General features: G+C 35.3%; 1 protein-coding gene across 1 annotated transcript in view; it reads right to left on the reverse strand.

Annotated features, from left to right (window-relative positions):
* Positions 1 to 19,177, reverse strand: part of IFIH1 (interferon induced with helicase C domain 1) — a 60,643-nt gene that overhangs the window by 13,855 nt on the left and 27,611 nt on the right. The window contains exons 4-8 of the mRNA XM_014534162.1: positions 15,634 to 15,738; positions 9,583 to 9,803; positions 3,442 to 3,652; positions 2,345 to 2,562; positions 847 to 963 (exon numbers count right to left, since the gene is read on the reverse strand). Of these exons, the coding sequence (XP_014389648.1) occupies positions 847 to 963; positions 2,345 to 2,562; positions 3,442 to 3,652; positions 9,583 to 9,803; positions 15,634 to 15,738 (872 nt within the window). The remainder of the gene's footprint in view (positions 1 to 846; positions 964 to 2,344; positions 2,563 to 3,441; positions 3,653 to 9,582; positions 9,804 to 15,633; positions 15,739 to 19,177) is intronic.

Raw genomic sequence — 19,177 nt, forward strand, 5'->3', positions numbered from 1 at the left:
TATATCAAATGTGCTAGTTCAGCTGGAATAGATAAGTACTCTTCCAGAATTAAAACACACACACACACACACACACACACACACACACAACAAATCATGAAACTGACCAATGGACAATGGTCACTAATTAGTTTAGTGCCTACTACATTTCAAACACAATATTATTTATTATGCATATTTCATATCAATCCTAATATCCTTATGAGGCATATTTTCAATGACTGTTTCTTATTATCAAGTACATATAGGTAAAACTTATCATGCTTTGTAAATTTTACAAAAGTATTGACATATGCACTGGTCACAGTCATCTAAAAAGCACAATCAAAGTAAGTATTTCACTTCTTTGCCACGTCAGTGTTTTCCTAAGAAAGTAAATATGCAAATTAGATAGGATTTCCATGATCATTGCCAACAGTAATCTGGTAGCAACAAAATGGCTCTGTGGAATGTCAGAAAACGGATCCTGGAATTCACGAAGAAAGTAAAAAAAAAAGAAAAAAAAAAAAAGAAAGAAAAGAAAAGAAAAAAGATAGAACAAACTATGGTATAATCCCTCTAGTTTAGCTATGTCACCTTCCCTACCCTCACCTACCCCCGGCCCCCCATGGCTCATATTAGTCCATCAGTTACTGAGCTACTCTCTGTGAACTGGAAAACTAAAAGAAGGATGGAAAAGAAAATTAGAGCACTGCTTTATGGCCTAACCTCAATAAACAAATACAAAACTAACTTCTTTGCTAAAAATTTAAAACAATATTATTCCGGTGGCAAATATACAATCTTTGCATCTTTCAATTGAGTATGATATCAGCAATCAATTAAAATGACATTTTAAACACATACTTCTCTGGTGTCATCTGCAATGACAAACTTTTTGCATGGCTCTTTTATTTGGTCTTTAAGTTGACAGATGTTTTCTTTCACTGTTTTGATAGTAAATGCATCAAGATTGGCACATATCTGGAAAAGAAACATTTTTCAATATTTAAATAATTAGTTTTCTCTCTCAGAATTGATTCAATGTAGGGTGTGTGTGTGTGTGTGTGTGTGTGTAGCATTTTAGTATTGCTTTACTGTGGATCTGATTAACCAATAATCAACATTTGTCCTGATAAAGTAAAAAGGAGCTTCTAAATCAAGTTGGTGGATAATACCAGAAAAGCGTGTTCATTTTCATTCTTTACATTCTATTTTCTAGCTGGAAAAACTGACACGGAAGGAGTGTAGCAACTTGCAGAGATTAGCAGAGAATGCTAATGAGAAAACCATATTGCATGAGGCATTTTAAAGGTCATTTTGACCTCCCTGGATCATATTACCACCCTCTTCTACAGGAGGAAGCTAGGAGCAGCTGAAGCCCATGGTGCCCGGATCTAGATTAGAATTTGTCCTTAATCTCAGCAATAAAATAGATCTTGGAGCCAATAATTGTACCTCTGCCTACTCTACATGATTTTTGCTGTATTCAACTTAAAATAGGGACTTAAAAATACAAATGCAATTGACCTTGATGCCAACACACTTCTTGGGTTATTTTGAATTCATTTAACACTTGCAATCAACAAGAGTACTTTACGTGTTGTTACCATTTGGGGGCAGCTGATGAGTAATACGTTTTTAATTACAGATCTGCATGTCCCCAGTTTCCCATTTAATTTGGATTACCCAGAATCTGAGAATTACACAGAACAAAGAAGTTAGCAGCAAAGACATAATTTGAAATTCACTGAGTATAAAAATAAGAAACATTTATAGCTTTATTTATATTCCAATATCAAATACATCATTAACTTTTACACTAGGAGGAGATATTTAAAAGAAGGTGTTCAATTTGCCCCCACATTTCATTAATTATATCAGCTTTCCATAATCTTTGTGATTTGTTCTGTCATAATTGTTTATTAAGGTATATTACTGCTTTGTAGAAAACTGAATATACTTACTTTAACTAAAGAAAATAGATTTTATTTAACTGATGATCCTGGAATATCTCCTTTAACCCACTTGTGGAAAATGAAATAAAATTCAAGCATTTGGCATACTACTAGGGCAAGAGTTTCATTTAATAATGTTCTTATAATTAATAACATTTCATAATACTTATAATTGTTAGATAACTATTATTTCATGCTATTGGGGGCTGGATCTCCAGTATGGGGCTTGCAGGAGGCAGTCGATCTATGATTCTCTCTCATCATTGATGTTTCTCGCTCTCTCCCTTTGCCCTTCCTCTCTCTGAAGTCAATTAAAAAACACACACATTAAAATAATAAAGCCCAAGAAGTACTGGTATTTCTTTAAACGTTGGTTCTCTTGTTTATACATAAAGTCAGTAACTTACTTTTAAGATGTGTTCTTCAGCTTTGGCTTGCTTGGTGGCCCCGCCGACACCTGGTGAGGCTGTTAGTCCCAGGATCTGAGGTAGAGGCATCACTGGTTTGTTCTCTTTCCTGAGCTTATTGTTTTTCAGCTTCTGTTTCAAATAACGCCTCATGATGTTATTATAGACTGCTTCTTTGTTGGTGTGGTGGCATTCATCAATGATGATGAGGGAAAAGTCTTAAAAGAAAATTCAAATGGTTCATTTGTCCATACCAACAAGGTACAGTAAAGAAAAACAAACAAACAAAAAAACCCCACTAAGTTTATTGTCCAAAATTCTCAAGATTATGCTTTTGTTCTTTAATATAATGTTTAATTTTTTAAAATATATTTTATTGATTTTTTACAGAGAGGAAGGGAGAGGGACAGAGAGTTAGGAACATCGATGAGAGAGAAACATCAACCAGCTGCCTCCTGCACACTCCCTACTGGAGCCAAACCGGTTAGGAAGGTATATGCCCTTTACGGAAATCGAACCCTGGACCTTTCAGTCCGAAGGCCAACGCTCTATCCACTGAGCCAAACCGGTTAGGGCATAATGTTTAATTTTAAGTGGGTGAATTTTGCATTTATTATGTCAAATTAAAACTACTCTATTCAAAGAGGGAAATTTTTGGCATGTTTTAACATTGCATTTAATTATTGTGATTATTTGTACGTATTTCCCTTCCTCTCTCACCTTCTCTTCTAATTCCTCACAAAAAAAGAAAAGATTATATATCTGTTCTATGGAGCAGAAGGCAAATCTAACAGGATACACTAGCATTTAAAAAGAACTTGTCAGTACATAGAATTAAGAAGTAAATGGAAAGTATAGTGGTTATTTGATGTAATAATGATATTCTTATGCAAAACAGTGATCTAATTAAAAACTTTTCAATTTTTTTGTTTCCACAAAGAAGTAAAAGGGTTTTAATGAAAACTTAATGAATAAAAGATAATATAAACCAAAGTTAATCTTTTTAAATCAACATTTACACAGCCTCTATTACTACCATTAATGTTAATACTAATTACTATTAATTAATTTGTTCAAAAATAAATACTTCAACCAACCTGACAACTGGACACCATCATCTTCTCCTTTTTCTGAGTTTAAAAGGGAGTTTTCAAGGATTTGAGCTGTACTGATAATAATGTCATAGGACTTGACAAATTTTGGAAATGATATTTTCATTTGGGTATCACCACTTACTCTCGTAATGCAATACCATTTCTTCAAAAATTTTTGAAACTCTTTACGGAAGAGCTGTTCAACTAGTGGTACCTTTAAAAATGCCAAAAGTAAAAGAGAGAGAGAGATTTGTCAAAGCAAAAGGAGTATTGATCAAAGGCCTACTATGTGTTAAGCATTAACAAAGGTGTTTACATTATCAGTTAATTAGACATAACAACCTATTCATCATTCCATTCATTCATCTGTTAATAAGCAATTATTGAATGCCTGTTGGGTGTAGGTATTGTGTCTGGGACACAACGATATTGTGTCTGAGTTCACAACTTTCAGGAACTCAGGCTACCTGAGTGCACAGACCAAGACTGAAAATGAAACAAATTAATACAACACCATGTAATAATTCTCCGATGGAAACACATTCAAAGTGACAGCAATGAGAAAGAAGTAATCGACTGCTCAAAGAAGGGCTTAGACAGAATTTTAATCTTGTAAGCCATGGGTCAGTGAAGATATAAATTAAAACTGAGGCTGGATAAGAAATAAATTTTGAATTGATGGAGAAGGACCAGGCTAAAAAGGGCTGTGAACACCAAGCAGAGTATTTTAAATGTATGTAACAGTTTACAGAACCTTTGTGAGCTGTGTTACATTTAGGGTTGATTTATTACAGTTGTTTGGGGATCAGGCAGAGGCAACACGCCTGAAGAACTGGAGCAGGGAGGGAAAGTGAGAAGGTAAGGCGTCGCCTAGGAGAGTGGATGTGAAATGAAGAATGAACTGCTGGAATAGCTTTGGTGGCTGAGAAAGAACAAAACAACAAAGAGATTTGGCACAAAAGGTGCAACTCTTTCAGAGACAACTGGCATTGTCTAGTGAGAGTGTGTTGGCTTTGAGGTGACTTGACCTGGTTGGTGATTTACAGTATCTTCTCCTTCACTAACATCGCCTAGGAGAGTGGATGTGAAGCGAAGAATGAACTGCTGGAATAGCTTTGGTGGCTGAGAAAGAACAAAACAACAAAGAGATTTGGCACAAAAGGTGCAACTCTTTCAGAGACAACTGGCATTGTCTAGTGAGAGTGTGTTGGCTTTGAGGTGACTTGACCTGGTTGGTGATTTACAGTATCTTCTCCTTCACTAACAGGTCAAAAGGCAATCCTCTGAAGACCTTGAGCTGCAAGACCATCAACATGGAACCCAGTGATGCCATGTGAGGGCCAGCGCCAGGATAAAGAAGGCATTCCTGCCCTGGCCAACAGAGCTCATCTTTGCAGGTCAGCAGCTGGAAGATGGTCTCACTCTTTAAGACTACAGCCTCCAGAGTCAACCCTGCACCCGCACCTCTGTCTGAGGAGTGGCTGTATTCTTACGATAAAGTAAGCTAAAGATAATGTTAATAAGAAAATCATAAGAAAGAGAAATAGATTTACAGTATTTATTGAAAAAAATCTGTGTATAAGTGGACTCATGCAGTTCAACCTCATATTCTTCAAGGGTCAACTGTATTTTTTTCATTCCATTAATGCAAGACAGAGGTGATAATCTAAGAAGGAAGTATCCTGAAGAAGAGACTGGGGATTAAATTTAATGAAAAGAAAGTGCAATCCATAGGAAAGAAAGTCAGCTCTGAAAACAACTACCGCAGCTACTTGCTTATTATGTGATCTTGGACAAGTTACTTAATCATCTCAATTTCCGCACTAATAAAGTGGGGATAATATTAACCAGTGGTGAGGTCGTTGTGAAAAATTAAATGAAATAACAGCTGACATATTACTGGTACTCAGAAAAACAAAAAAACAACTTTCCTTTTATTCTAGCAGTGAGTATGGTGGAAAGAGACCAGTTGACTTCAGAAGAAAAAGGTTCAAGTCTCAGATCTGCTGATAATTGGCTGGATGATCCCTGGGGCTAATTAAAGCCTCTGAGTCTCAGTTTTCTGATGGGTAAAAAGGGGATAATTATACTTACTTCAAAAAATAGCCAGGTGGTTTTAAGGAGATAATATAAAGTACAATACCATATTTTTATATTATTAATATATATCTTTCATTTCCTAGACTGTAGATTCCTTGGAGACATGATCTGTATTTCATTTGTCTTTATTTTTTTAAAATATATTTTTATTGATTTCAGAGAGAAAGGGAGATGGAGAGGGAGATAGAAACATCAATGATGAAAGAGAATCATTGATCAGCTGCCTCCTGCATGCCCCACACTGAGGACTGAGCCCACAACCCAGGCATGTGCCCTGACCGGGAATTGAACTGTAACCTGCTGCTTCATAGGCTGATGCTCAATCATGGAGTCACACCAGCTGGACTCATTTGTCCTTAAATACCCTCATGCTACCAAGAAATTTAAGATTCTTTATTCTATGAAATGACATAGAGAACTGAGATTCTGTCCATAAAGGGTGAGTCAAAGAATCGGCATCTTCTCATCTACAGAACAAAAAGAAGCTGTCACAGGAGGAAGCAGGTGTTGGAAATCCTGATACTCACTCTGGTTGGCAATGACTTCCTGTTGAAGGACAAGAGAAAGCCAGATGCAAGTCTGACATGGCTAATTGGGAGAGGTGTGGTCGTTTTGGAGCCTGTTCCTGAGATGTGACAGAGTGCCTGCCAAGACTAATCAAACCCAACTGCTACCCACTTCTGCTGAATCATATGGGCTGCATCACGGCATCTGAAGGAACCTGAGATTTATCTCTCATGATGTGGAAGCCCTAGATAGGAAATAGAAAGTCTGGAAACACAGGTGGTGTTTTCATTTCTCCCTGCATTTGAAGGCGATAACTTTGGAAAGGATGGAGAAAGGAAGATGAAAGTAAATGGTATTAGGGAACAGGATTTTTCCTTTCTAGATCAAGGGTTGTAATACCTTGTTCTTGGGCCAAATACAGAATGCAGGTTAGGTTGACTTACTGGGCCACAGATTTCCTGACTCAATAAAAAAGAATTAAAATTACATTACATTAAAATTCAAAGAAATTGGATAATAAAGGAAAATATTATGACATAGATGAAAGAACTAATGGAGGAATTTCTAGTAATTTTTAAGGAAAAACAGTAGGGAAACAGGAATTAGAGTCACATCCTTAAATATCTACAGAACAGTGCAATTGGATATGAATAATTAATGATGATAATTTAACATTTAAACATGGCTACAAATTTGATTTCATATGAATCTCCTAGATCCAGTGGGATGAAAGATTTGTAACAAGAATTTAGCACTGAGAGGACAAGTAATTATTACAAAAAGGAAGATGCATTAGATGCATACAAGAACACAAATCCTGAAATGACCAATTAACATAATGATATCTATCTATCTATCTATCTATCTATCTCTATATATAAAAGCCTACGCAACCTTTATGACCAAATGACCAGATGACTGGAAGGACTGGTCAACCAGTCACTATGACATGCACTGACCACCAGGGGGCAGATGTTCAATGCAGGAGCTGCCCCCTGGTGGTCAGTGCACTCCCACAGCCAACCTCCTGCAGCCGGCCAACCTCCTATGGTCCCGGCTGGCCAACCTCCAACAGTTCCTCCCCCTGGCCAGCCCCAATCACCAGCCAAGCCTAGGGACCCCACTCGTGCACAAATTCGTGCACTGGGCCTCTAGTGAAGAAATAAACATAAGTAATTGTATTTAGGCTCAAAAAATAAATGCACAAACATAACTTAAGAGGTCTATTCTAACAGCTTTTTCAAATGAACTTGGGCTTTTTAGGTTATAGCAAGCACAGATGAGTCTCTGGGTGACAAAGGCAGACCCAGTCACGGGCTAAGTGTTACATCTCATCTCTCCTAAACTCTGCACTGTAAGACTATATCTATAGTATTTTGTTTAACACTGGATACTGTGTTTTAAGAGGGTCTGAGATAAAATTCTGGAAAAGTATGAGCACTCAGGATGATGGAAACCATGTTATATAAAGAACAGTGACAGGAACTGGGGATATTTATCCCAGGGAACAAGAAGATAAATGTCTGGAAACCATGTTATATAAAGAACAGTGACAGAAACTGGGGATATTTATCCCAGGGAACAAGAAGATAAATCACGTAAATGCTGCATGATGCTTGCTGACTTCTCTATATGGAGGGCTGTAATACGATAAGAGAATTACAACTTAACTTACTCTTTATCATTACAGAGGAAAGAACTCTAACCAATGAGAGTGGATTCCAGAGAACCAGATTTTGATGAATACATGATAGGCTTTCTAACAGTGTCAGCTGTTCAAATAATAGATGGAGATATCTTGTTAGGAGGGAGACATCCTTGATGTTAGAAGTTACTCAGCAGAGGTGAGGGAACCACTTGGCAATGGATGAAAGCTGGATTTTGAAGGCCTCCTTCAACTCTAGTACAGTCATCTATGACACTGTGCCTGATAAGGGAAGTGAAGGAAGCAGATAAACCAGAAATAACTCCTAGCTTTTGAGGCTACAGGCTTTGGAGGAGGTGATATAACAGATAAGTAGAGTAGAAGAGCTCTTTGGGAGGGTAGATGGGACTTAACCTTAAGGAAGTGGTGAAGCTCAAATGGTATTAAGAACATCAACTGAAGTGGTTTTGAATTCAGTTAACGTTTTTGTTTTGTTTTGCTTTTCTGGACCTGACACTGCTCACTGGCTAAAGAATACTAAATTTCATTTCATTCATTATGAAGGTAAAGAGGAAGGAGAGGGAGAAAGATCTAATATTCACTGAGTTATTCCTGGGCTATAGATAGATCATCAAATTTAAACTTCTGAACATCTATACAGGGTAGTGTTATTTTATTCCTTTTATAGATGAGGAAACTAAAGTCATAGAAATTAGTCATTTGTCCAAGATCAAATACTAAATTTATTGTATTCCAAAAGACAATAGCCATAATAAAGGGAATATATGAAATGCTATTGTATCACCATTACCACAAAAGAAATCAAACTGTTTTAATTATGTGCACACTAGTATAAAGCGAGAGGTCTTTAGGCTTAGCACATATGCATATAAAATGCATTTGGAATGACATGATGGAAATCATTCGGATCATGGATTCTGAGTAAGTTTCTTTAGTACTGAAAAGCAGGTTGCATCTAAAACTGTTATAATAGAAATACAAAAAATACAGTAAAGTTGCATAGCCTATTGCTACATTTTCTATAAAGAAATAACTGCAAATCTAGTTATCATAGCTAGTGGAATAAATAGACTTTCTGATAATGGAAAAATATCCATTATCAAAAAATGGTAAATATTACTATTCACAATTTATAAGTTCATAAATTAATAAACTCTCGTTTATCTGAATAAAGCTCAATAACTACACTGTTTAAAATGGAGACTTACACATGTGTAATACCTTAATCAATAAAGAAATTTAAAGTAAAAAATAAAATAAAAAATAAAATGGAGACTTATACCTATTTATAAGGATGGCTTTCAAATTCCTCAAGTTATAAATTATTAAAGACCTGTGTTGCATTTAATAATATCTATATATTTAATATATATATAAAATCTTTGAAAACTATTTACCTATTTAACTTGATATAAATCAACCAAATATTAATTTTCTCTTACTCTTAAAATAATATATATATGCTGGATAAAGAGCACTTGCCACCTTTGACTAAGAGCCAATGGTTAGAGACTCTAGAAGACAATATTTGATCCTAGATTCCAGTAATATTTTGGTGTCATTTATGTTCACATGCAATAATAACTTAACTTAGTACCAGTCAACCTTAAAGAATATGTGGGTAAATATATTGTTTATACATAAGTTACAGCTATTTGACTTAATCTGGTTTTATAGAAAATTTCCATTTTAATGGCTAAAACTAAGATTTTACATATAACTTGAAAAGCAAAGATTTAAGATAAAATAACTTGACATTTTCCCTAATAAAACTAAATCTGTGTGGTCTATGGTTACAAATGTCACTATACAAATGTTTCAAAATAATAAAATGAAAATAGACAATGTTATTTTATGTGCCGCTTAAATACCTTATTGACAAGGACGATAACTTTTCCCAGTTCAGCTGCTTTTTTCTTCTTGTCCAAGTGATCCTTGGCAATGTAAACGGCCACTCTGGTTTTCCCGCTCCCTGTAGGGAGGCATATAATGATATTCTTTCCCTCCAAAGCTGGCTGGGCAACTTCCATTTGGTACGGCCTGAGATTCAGTTCTGGCTCCGGGGATGCTCTTTCTGCCTTTTTCTCTTCATCTGAAAGAGGTGAAAAGAAAGAAAAATAAGGGAAATCCTATATAATAAAAGCCTAATATTCTAAGTGTCCAGTCGTCCTTTCACCCACTCAACCAATCAAAGCATAATATGCTAATGATATGCTAAGGCCACTCAACTGCTTGCTATGATGTGCACTGACCATCAGGGGGCAGATGCTCCTACTGGCAGGTTAGTTTGCTGCTGGGGTCCAGCCGATCAGGACTGGGCAAGATGGGCTGGACATGCCCTGGAGCCCTTCTGTGATCCCTCCCCAGCTGGCCAACCTCCCACGTCCCTCCCTGGCCCCAATCGTGCACCCGTGGAGTTCCTCTACCTGGGCTGCACCCTCTTGCAATCCGGGACCCTTCAGGGGATTTCGGAGAGCCCGTTTGCCCTGATCCCATAAGCCAGGCTGAGAGACCCTACTGGTGCACAAATTCATGCACAGGGCCTCTAATAAATAAATAAAGGAATGGGCAACAAAATGACTAAGGCTAAGAAGCCCTCATACTGAACATAGGTCTCTGTGTTTAAATTGCTTTTCATGTATGGTGCAAACAAATTCATTTTCTATTTTCTGTACCAAATGCGCATCAGCTCTGTTTGTATTTGCAGGATGCAGTCCAGGCCCTCTGTCCTGGGGTGCAGAGGGAGTGAATTAACAGGGCCGAGGACTGGAAGGGAGCAACATGCGGGAGTCAAGGACAAAGTACAGAAAGGTGCAATACTGGCAGTTATGGCTCTTAATGCTTCACACTTTCCATCTCTTTGTTGGGCCATTATGCCTTACATGTTTCTCTTAGGTCTTAGGAAGCACCTACAAATCAAGAGGACTGGGTAGGTGGGAAACATCAGTCCTCCTTATTCTGTATCCCCCTTACTTTTTATTGCAAAAAGATATTATAGCTGAAGCTACTTCCCTTCATTTGAAAAACTTTGTTTGACAACCAAACAACCAAAAGCCTGCACATTGATCTATCCACTTATCTATCTATCTCAAATATGTAAAAATGGCAGCCTGGCCGGCGTGGCTCAGTGGTTGAGCATCAACCTATGAACCAGGAGGTCACAGTTCAATTCCCGGTCAGGGCACATGCCCAGGTTGCGGGCTCAATGTGGGGCATGCAGGAGACAGCCAATCACTGATTCTTTATCATCATTGATGTTTCTATATCCCTCTCCTTTTCCCTTCCTTTCTGAAATCAATAAAATATATATTTAAAAAATATATAAGTAAAATAAAAAATGGCCAAAAAAGATCAAATTTTTGGCATTTGAACCAACCAAATTAAACAGAATCAATATTTATGCAGAAAGGGAAAAATTCATCCCATATAGCCTTTAATTTATAAGTTTTCATTGAATGACAAAAAAAATTGGTTAGTTTAAACTGTACTGTGACTAATTTTGCTATTAATTTTGAATTGTGATCTTTATTGCTTCTTTATTGTTTATGTCTCCACATATTCCTATTCTCCTGAAACTCAAAGCACAATAAACTTTAATAAATTTCTAATTAACATTTCTAAATTTAAAATACTGATAAAGTAAGTACTAATGCACATGGATTTTATAAACATTTGGATAAAATTATTATAGCATATCTCGGTTTAAATATGTTTTGTTTAGAAGTGACCATATTTATCCATATTAGCAGGGGGGAAACAGATCTAAAAATGTATAACTTATCAGGTGGAATGCAGGAAAGTAAATATTATATCAATTTAAAAGCCTAACTTATGCTTTATGTAAGCATAAGAAAAAAATGACATGACAGCAATTATCAGTATTTCGTGACACATGAAGTAAGTGTTCTTTCTCTTATCGATGATCGCAATAAAACTAAGCTAACATAATCCCATTAACTTCAAAAAGGTTGCTGATGGTTCCATTTCGGCAAAGGGATGATTCCACTCAACTGCATTTTACCTTGTTGTGATAGTACCATCTGAACAGGTAGGAAAATTCACACCAAACACCACTTAGCAAGAGTCATCTACTAACCTGGCAGGAAATTTGCCTTCTGTATGGATGAGTAAACACAGATGCAATATATTTAAGATATCATTGGATCAGCTGCTGATTCATCTAATATGATTTTCAGAAAAAATCTTTCAAAATCACCAACATTAAAAATATTCATTTACAAGTTTTCTCCCCATGCTACTTTTGAACTCTACCTCAATTATAGTATTTCATCTTCTATTATATTTATGAAAGGCTCAAATTTATTTAAGGATATCATTACTTCTCCTAAATGGCTTTTATAGATTATCAAAATATTAATATTCCACCTATATTATGAGCATTTATCACATAACTTTTCTAAAAGAGCCACAATATTTGAAAAGGAAGATGTATTTTAAATTATGTTTAACACCACCATCCAGAAATTTACTTTTGCTAAATTGCTCTTTGAGCTAGGAAGTTTGTCAAATGATATTAGCAAATTACCCCTTTTTTAAATTTCACTCTAGGTATACTTTTGCATAGATTTAAAAAATAATAATAAAATTCTGCTTTCCTCATAATAGCTGCATGTACTTTTTTAAATCATTATTTCCCCCTTTTGTTTTTCGTGCTTATTCGTAAAATCTTGGGTAACAAACATTTAAAAGAAAACCTTAGAGAAATTTCCAGAGTCTCTTCCTGAGGAATCTAAAACTAAATCAAGTGCATAAAACATCAATATCACTTATGCATATTAATATTGTACTAATAAATTTTAGAAGACTTAGACAACAGAAAGGGCTGGCATGTTCAAATTTAAGTCTAGAATCAAAGTATGACATTTAACTAGTCATGTACCATTAATTCATTCTGCAGTAATTGTTTACTGGGTGCCTATTATACTCATGTGATCTCAAGAATACAGTCCTTGTCCTCGAGGAATTTAGAGTCTTGGGCACTGTACTGCTGCCACAAAAAATATCTGGCTATTAGATAGATAGTTTAATAATCTTCCACATTTTTTTAATCAAGTCTAAGAAACTTGATGGGTGTCCTCAAGTTTAACAGAGAAGTACAGAGTGAATATGGAAAAAATTAGAGTTGGATTCACTGTGAGAATAGTATCCAAAGAAAAAGGGCTGGGTGAGTGCTAAATATTCAACCCGATTCTTGCCTTATCACATCCTCTGACATAGGGATAGAAGAATTTATCCACATAAGCAATAAAAAGAGAAATCTTTTCTGTCACCAGAAGGAGAGAACTGGACCGGTGTCAATGAGCCAGGAGCCAATTTCCTTTATAAAAAAAAAATGTTTGGGTTTTGTTTGTTTGTTGTTGGTTTCTTTTTGGCTCTCTTTGAAAAGAAAAATCCATTAAATGCAATAATAAAAATGGTATTCAAAATATGCACAGGTTTTGAATTACTTTGCACCCTTCCTCTGCAACAAATACTGATTAAGGACCTTAAAATTATACTGTTCATATAAATGGTCAAAAAATGAAATAAAATAGGGCTTAAATAATAACATTCTATTGGAACTACACCATGTGGCAAATTTCATTCTCACATTGATTTTGACAGCTGAGTTATTCTTGGAGAGAAAAGGTCTGTCACTGCATGTGTTTGAAATTGAAAAAGTACTCCTTTACCTATAGTGTATAACCACGAAAACATGCCATTCCAGCTGGACAAATATTAATAGGTATTACCTTGAAATAGTAAGGAAACACTTTCTACATATCAGGCCAATGTGTATTCCAAAAAAAAATTTGCTACTTTTTGTGTTTCTCTCTGAAAATGAGAAACAGAAAAACAAAATGCCTTCCATAGTATAATTAGTATATTAAAACTTAAAAAGCATCGCTAATTATCTTTTGCTATGGCATAATACTTCACAAAGAAGCATGTTATGATATTGGGCCTTGTCCATGATCCTTATGGCCCACTATGTAACCTTTGAAAATGGACAAAGGACAAGTGGAAGAACATCCCTTTGATGTCAGCCCCAAAGGTGAAAATAGAATCCCAAACGTTGTAATTACTGCTTTTCAGTGATTCCATGTGTGTTTAACAATTAGCAATTCATCCAAACCTTTTTTAAAAATTGATTTCTAGTTCATCCTATCTCATGTACTTAAGGGAAAAGATTTTCATAATTTTATAATTTCAGAATTCTACTACCCATTATGCAAAGCAATTCTTTGTCCTAAGCACTGACCCCCATCTAAAACGTCAATGGGTAGCCTTTGAAAATGTGTTTGTCTTCACATGTATTTGCCTTTGAAAATGTATTTGCTTTTAAAAGTAGGTTGCATTTAGATTTATCACGTCTTTCATGCCACACTGAGCACTGAAAAGCAGTAAACAGTTACATTTGCTAACAGCTCGAACTAGACAAAATGCCCTGCACAGAGAGGATGGCCATGAAATATTTACTGAATGAATGACTACTCTTGAAAAGCCCTTACACAGACAAACAAAAATTAGGATGAGTTCCAGAAGTTTAAAACTACCCATAAAATGATACATATTAGCTGGATTATATTTTGAATTCTAGAATCAATAGCATTTAATTTTAAAATCATAATTAAATTAAACAATTGTATAACAGGCATACAAAAAACTAGATATAATCCACAGAAATAAGCACATGGCAAGAACTTCGTAAACACTGACTGAATTGAACAGAAAATGAATTAACCCTTTTTAGTTAAAGTTAATGTTATGACTGACATTTGATGAATTGGGTTTCCGCAAACCAACTTGTTTGTAACAAGGGATTCAGAAGTCTTATTGAGAGAAACGACACGTAAATAAAAGAAGTGATACACTTCAATTTGGAAATCTTTTAGGGCAGCAGAACATCCTTATGTAAATTATTTTGACCTTTTAGACCTATTGTGGACCTAAATTTCTATAATTCTTCTGAGAATGCAGGACAATCTGAAGTACACAGTATTTTCTAAGTGTTTACTACAACTCAACCACAAAACAAATAAAGATTAACGTAATTTGTTTCTTAATTTGCCAATTCTCTACTACTTCTTAGCTGGCCACATTGCAAAGCATTTTTAAAAATTTCTTAGTTTTAATGATGATTTATTTTAAACATATAGCCAAATTTAGAAAGGTGTGTGACAGACATCTAGGGCCCATCACCCATTTTGAAAAGATGTTAACATTTTAGCTCAGTAATAATAATGGAAACACACATTCAAAGAACAGGAAGAAGAGATTTGAAACTGATCAGATGGACAAAAGTTAGGAAATCTGACAACAGAAAGTGTTGCTCACATGTGGGGAGACACTTATTTATTGCTGGGGGTGCATTCAGCTAACGCGGAGAGCAATTTGGGAAACACCTAGCAAAATTCGCATTTAGTGACAAAAACATTTGCAAACGCTACTCCTATGCAAGAGATATCCATACAAATTGGAACTACTTAACTGCATATGTAATTTCTAGTTCTTCATTTAAAGAAGAACCCTTAAAGTTTTTATTTAAAATGTATTTTAATAAAAAAAAAGATTAGGGTTTGGGAATACATGTACCAAATTGCATACAGGATTTAAGACAGTGAAATTAATTGAAACAGATTTCATAAATAAACTAGATAACATTGATTCTATGGAATGTGGCATATGCCAGACCAAAAAGCTATGTACTAGATCAAAATTAGAGAGCTTGATGCTAAGACTTTTGTAAGTTGTACTTTTAAAGGATGTGAATGGCAAAGTTCCAGAACTCCTTCAACTGTAGAAAAGAATTGCTTTAATTGCATAAATACATTAGGGAGGGTATGAACAGCCCCCATGCTTTCCACTATATGGTGTCTTATTTCACACTTGTTAAGGTTTACACAACAGTGAGGCAGTACCTGAATCACTTCCCATGGTGCCTGAATCACTGCCCATGTTGCTGTTATGTCCAAGACTTTCATCTAAGCAGTTGACACTTCCTTCTGCCAAACTTGTGTCTGATTCTGCAAAGGAAAACATTTTAAAATATTTTTAAAATATTTCTGAGAATAAACATATTTTAACTACACACCTCTACAGCACACAGTACATACAGTTCAGTACAAGTAAGAAAGGCACACCCAGATAATTATGCACAAAAGGTAAGAGTTTCTGGCAAGCTGCATTTAAACACTCCACTGTGGATGAGAAGCTGCGGGTAGTGAATCGAGTACATGTATCTACTTAAAGTACCATACATCCAATATGAGAGCTCATGCAAATTGGTAAGGATTTATGATTTTTGTCAGCCCCCCTGCATGTAAATTTTATCCAAGAAAAGATCTAGGCTTGACAATGTCATTTAAACAAAAAATATATTATATAGAAACCATTGAGTTATTTTCACGTAAAATGGTAGGTAATGAATAAAGTAAAAAAAATTAATAAAGAACGTGGATTTACTCGTTAGTTATGAAAACAGCAGTTCAATAACAAACATAACTGTAATATATTAAAAACAATTGGCTCAGGAAGAATATCATTAAAGCCTGGCACTGCAGTTGTACTGGAGCTTATATGAGGTGACAAATAATTTTTTTACTGTAATTAAACTATGCTTCTGTGAATGGGTTGCAGTTAATGTGAGTGGCAAGGGCACACCATTCATGTGTCAATCCCCATTTTCTGTTTTTAGTACTCAGTATCAATTCTTTTTGGAAATCTTTCCAAGGGAAGACTTCCCTCCTTACAGTTTATTTCCAAGGATGTTTGCAGTCCAGTCCTCAAGGATCAGAACTATTGCTAAACTGGTAACAATAAATGAAAGATGGTCGCATATGTTGGCTTTGGAATCCGAAGGATCTGTGACATTTGCTGTTGCAGTTGCGCTGTGCCTGACTTCCTCTATTTAAAATGAGGCTAGTACAATTCCCCTCATCGGGCAGGATAGTCATGTAATAATGTAGGTACAGTCAGCTCTGAGCACTTTAGCTTAATTCTGATGATTGGAAAATGAAATAAAATGCAAGCATTTGGCATACTAATAGGGCAAGAGTTTCACTTAATAATGTTCTTATAATTAATAACATTTCACAATACTTATAATTGTTAGATAACTATTATTTCATGCTAAAGCTGCTAAATTCACTAAGTAAATTATGTATATTAATGTAGTCTTTATCCATTGAAAGTGGTCTGAGTGTCACACATTTGGGCTGGAAGTAGAAATGGGTGAAAAATATACACCTAGTATGTTATTGACAAAACTTCTCTGGAAGGAGACAATATACAACTCTCTAAAACTACAGGTACCTTCTCTTACTTTAGCCATTTATATCTTTAAGGTCAGGTGTCTTCAATTATATCTACACACTGGAAGTGACTCTTTTTAGGTATATAGTTTGACAAATGTATACAGTTCGTCACCACCATCACAGTCAAGATATTTCCATCATCTATAAAGACCCCTCACCCTCCTTTGTAGTCAGCTCCCTCCTGCTGTCTGTCCCCTGACAGTCACTGACTTGGTTTCCGTCCCTATACTTTTGTCTTTCCAAAATATCATATAAATAGATTCATGGAACGTGTAGCCTTTATGTTTGGCTTTAACTTAGCGTAGGCAGTTCTAGATGCATCCATGTTGTTCTCTCTATCAGTAATTTGTGCCTTTTTATTGCCGACTAGTATTCCACTGGGCAACTGTGACATCTATGACCTCCCCCTTGCAAGCTGGGTAAGCCTATTTAGCTTAGGAAAGAATGGAATTACAGCCGGTGCCAATCAGATAAGTGAGGTATCTCTCTTCAAAGTTAAGAGAATGCTACTAAGAAATTTGTAGAAAAATTCTCAATGGATGCACATACTGTTTAAGTACATTAGCACAACATAAATATACTAATGTGAAAATACTGTGCTTATCAGTTGTGGTAGATTAGCTCTAAAACTCGGATTTGAGGAATCCCTTATGATCACAAGGGGAAACCTGTACATCTCACTGAGAGATTTTAAATATGGCACTTTGCAATTCCCAGAGGTTTGCCTTGTTAGGAGCTGGGAGGCGAGTGCGGGATAGAGCTGTCAAGTAGAACAGTGTTTTGGGCAGATGTACTGATGAAAAGAGAATGTGATTTGTAAGAAAAAGGCAAGGTGTGAAATGAGATGGGGAAAATACCATTGCAAGGATAACTCCCAATCTTAGATGTATAGACCAAGATTTTAGAGACAAAAAAAAATTAATTTTGACATGCTTTTCATATGCTGTATTAAATGTGGTACTGAGACCTGAAAACAATACCCAAAATACGGATAAATACTAATAAATATTATCTACAATCTAACACTGTAGTTTTAAGTTTCCAACTAAGTGTAATCCAAATGGAAATTATATTTTATTTCTATTTTGTTTTCTAATCACTAACAATTAAACCATAAACTTAAACCTGCTCCATGTAAGTGTATAGTCAAGATTTTCCCCAAGCTTTGTTCTAACATGCATACGATTGGGGGAACCTATTTAATGCAACGCATGCAAATAATTAGTGAATATTAAAGACAGCTTCTATCCAAAATAGGGAATGATTAATTAAGTTTACAATTTGGATTATTTTTATCTAATCAATAAATCTGCAATGTGTCACTGAGCTTTGTGCTTTCACAGATGCAATATAAATTACATTTTAAACTCTCAGCATCCTATGTGGTACATACCCATTATCACCTCCATGTTCTAGGTGAGAAACCACAGCTCAGAGAGGTTCGATCATTGATTCAGATCACACAGCTAGAATAGGGCAGAGCTGGAAGTCCCATTATCTGATTCTATGTCCAGTATCCCAGTGTCTTTACCCAACACTAGGCATGGCTGATAATCTATGCTATGCTTTGTAAACAAGCAGACAATCCTGTAGCCATACTTCTAAGTGAACTAAAGTTGTTGTTTTTTAAGCATCTAGACATTTTCACTGTAATGTCAAATTTTCTATCAATCTTGAAACAGCTTGTCTTTGCAAGAAAAGTTGGATTTTTTATTTTGCTAATATTTCTGATTTCATCCATAGACTTTTGTTTATTTTACATTTAAATATCCACACTTATGTTGGAACTATTTTCTGCACACAAATAAAAGAATATTTGTATCCTGTTGACAAAATTAATTGCAATAATTCTGCTAGAGATCACATGAAAGTGAAAGTGAATATCAGAGGTCTATTTGTCATTTTAAGGATATATGTTTCCAGTTTCTCAGTACAAATAAGTCTGTTTCCTAGACTGCAAATGCTTATGCATTTGACATATTTTTATTTCATAGAAATATAAGTACTCTAGGAAATAACTTTAATAATAGAAGAAAGTATATTGTATCTCCTATAACATTGAGAATATCTTCCCCAGATATTTGATTTTCTTCCTGTATTCATTTTTAAAAGTTATGTTATACACACACACACACACACACACACCAAA

The sequence above is a fragment of the Myotis brandtii genome, unplaced genomic scaffold (genome assembly GCF_000412655.1).
Source record: "Myotis brandtii unplaced genomic scaffold, ASM41265v1 scaffold125, whole genome shotgun sequence".
NCBI lineage: Eukaryota > Metazoa > Chordata > Mammalia > Chiroptera > Vespertilionidae > Myotis > Myotis brandtii.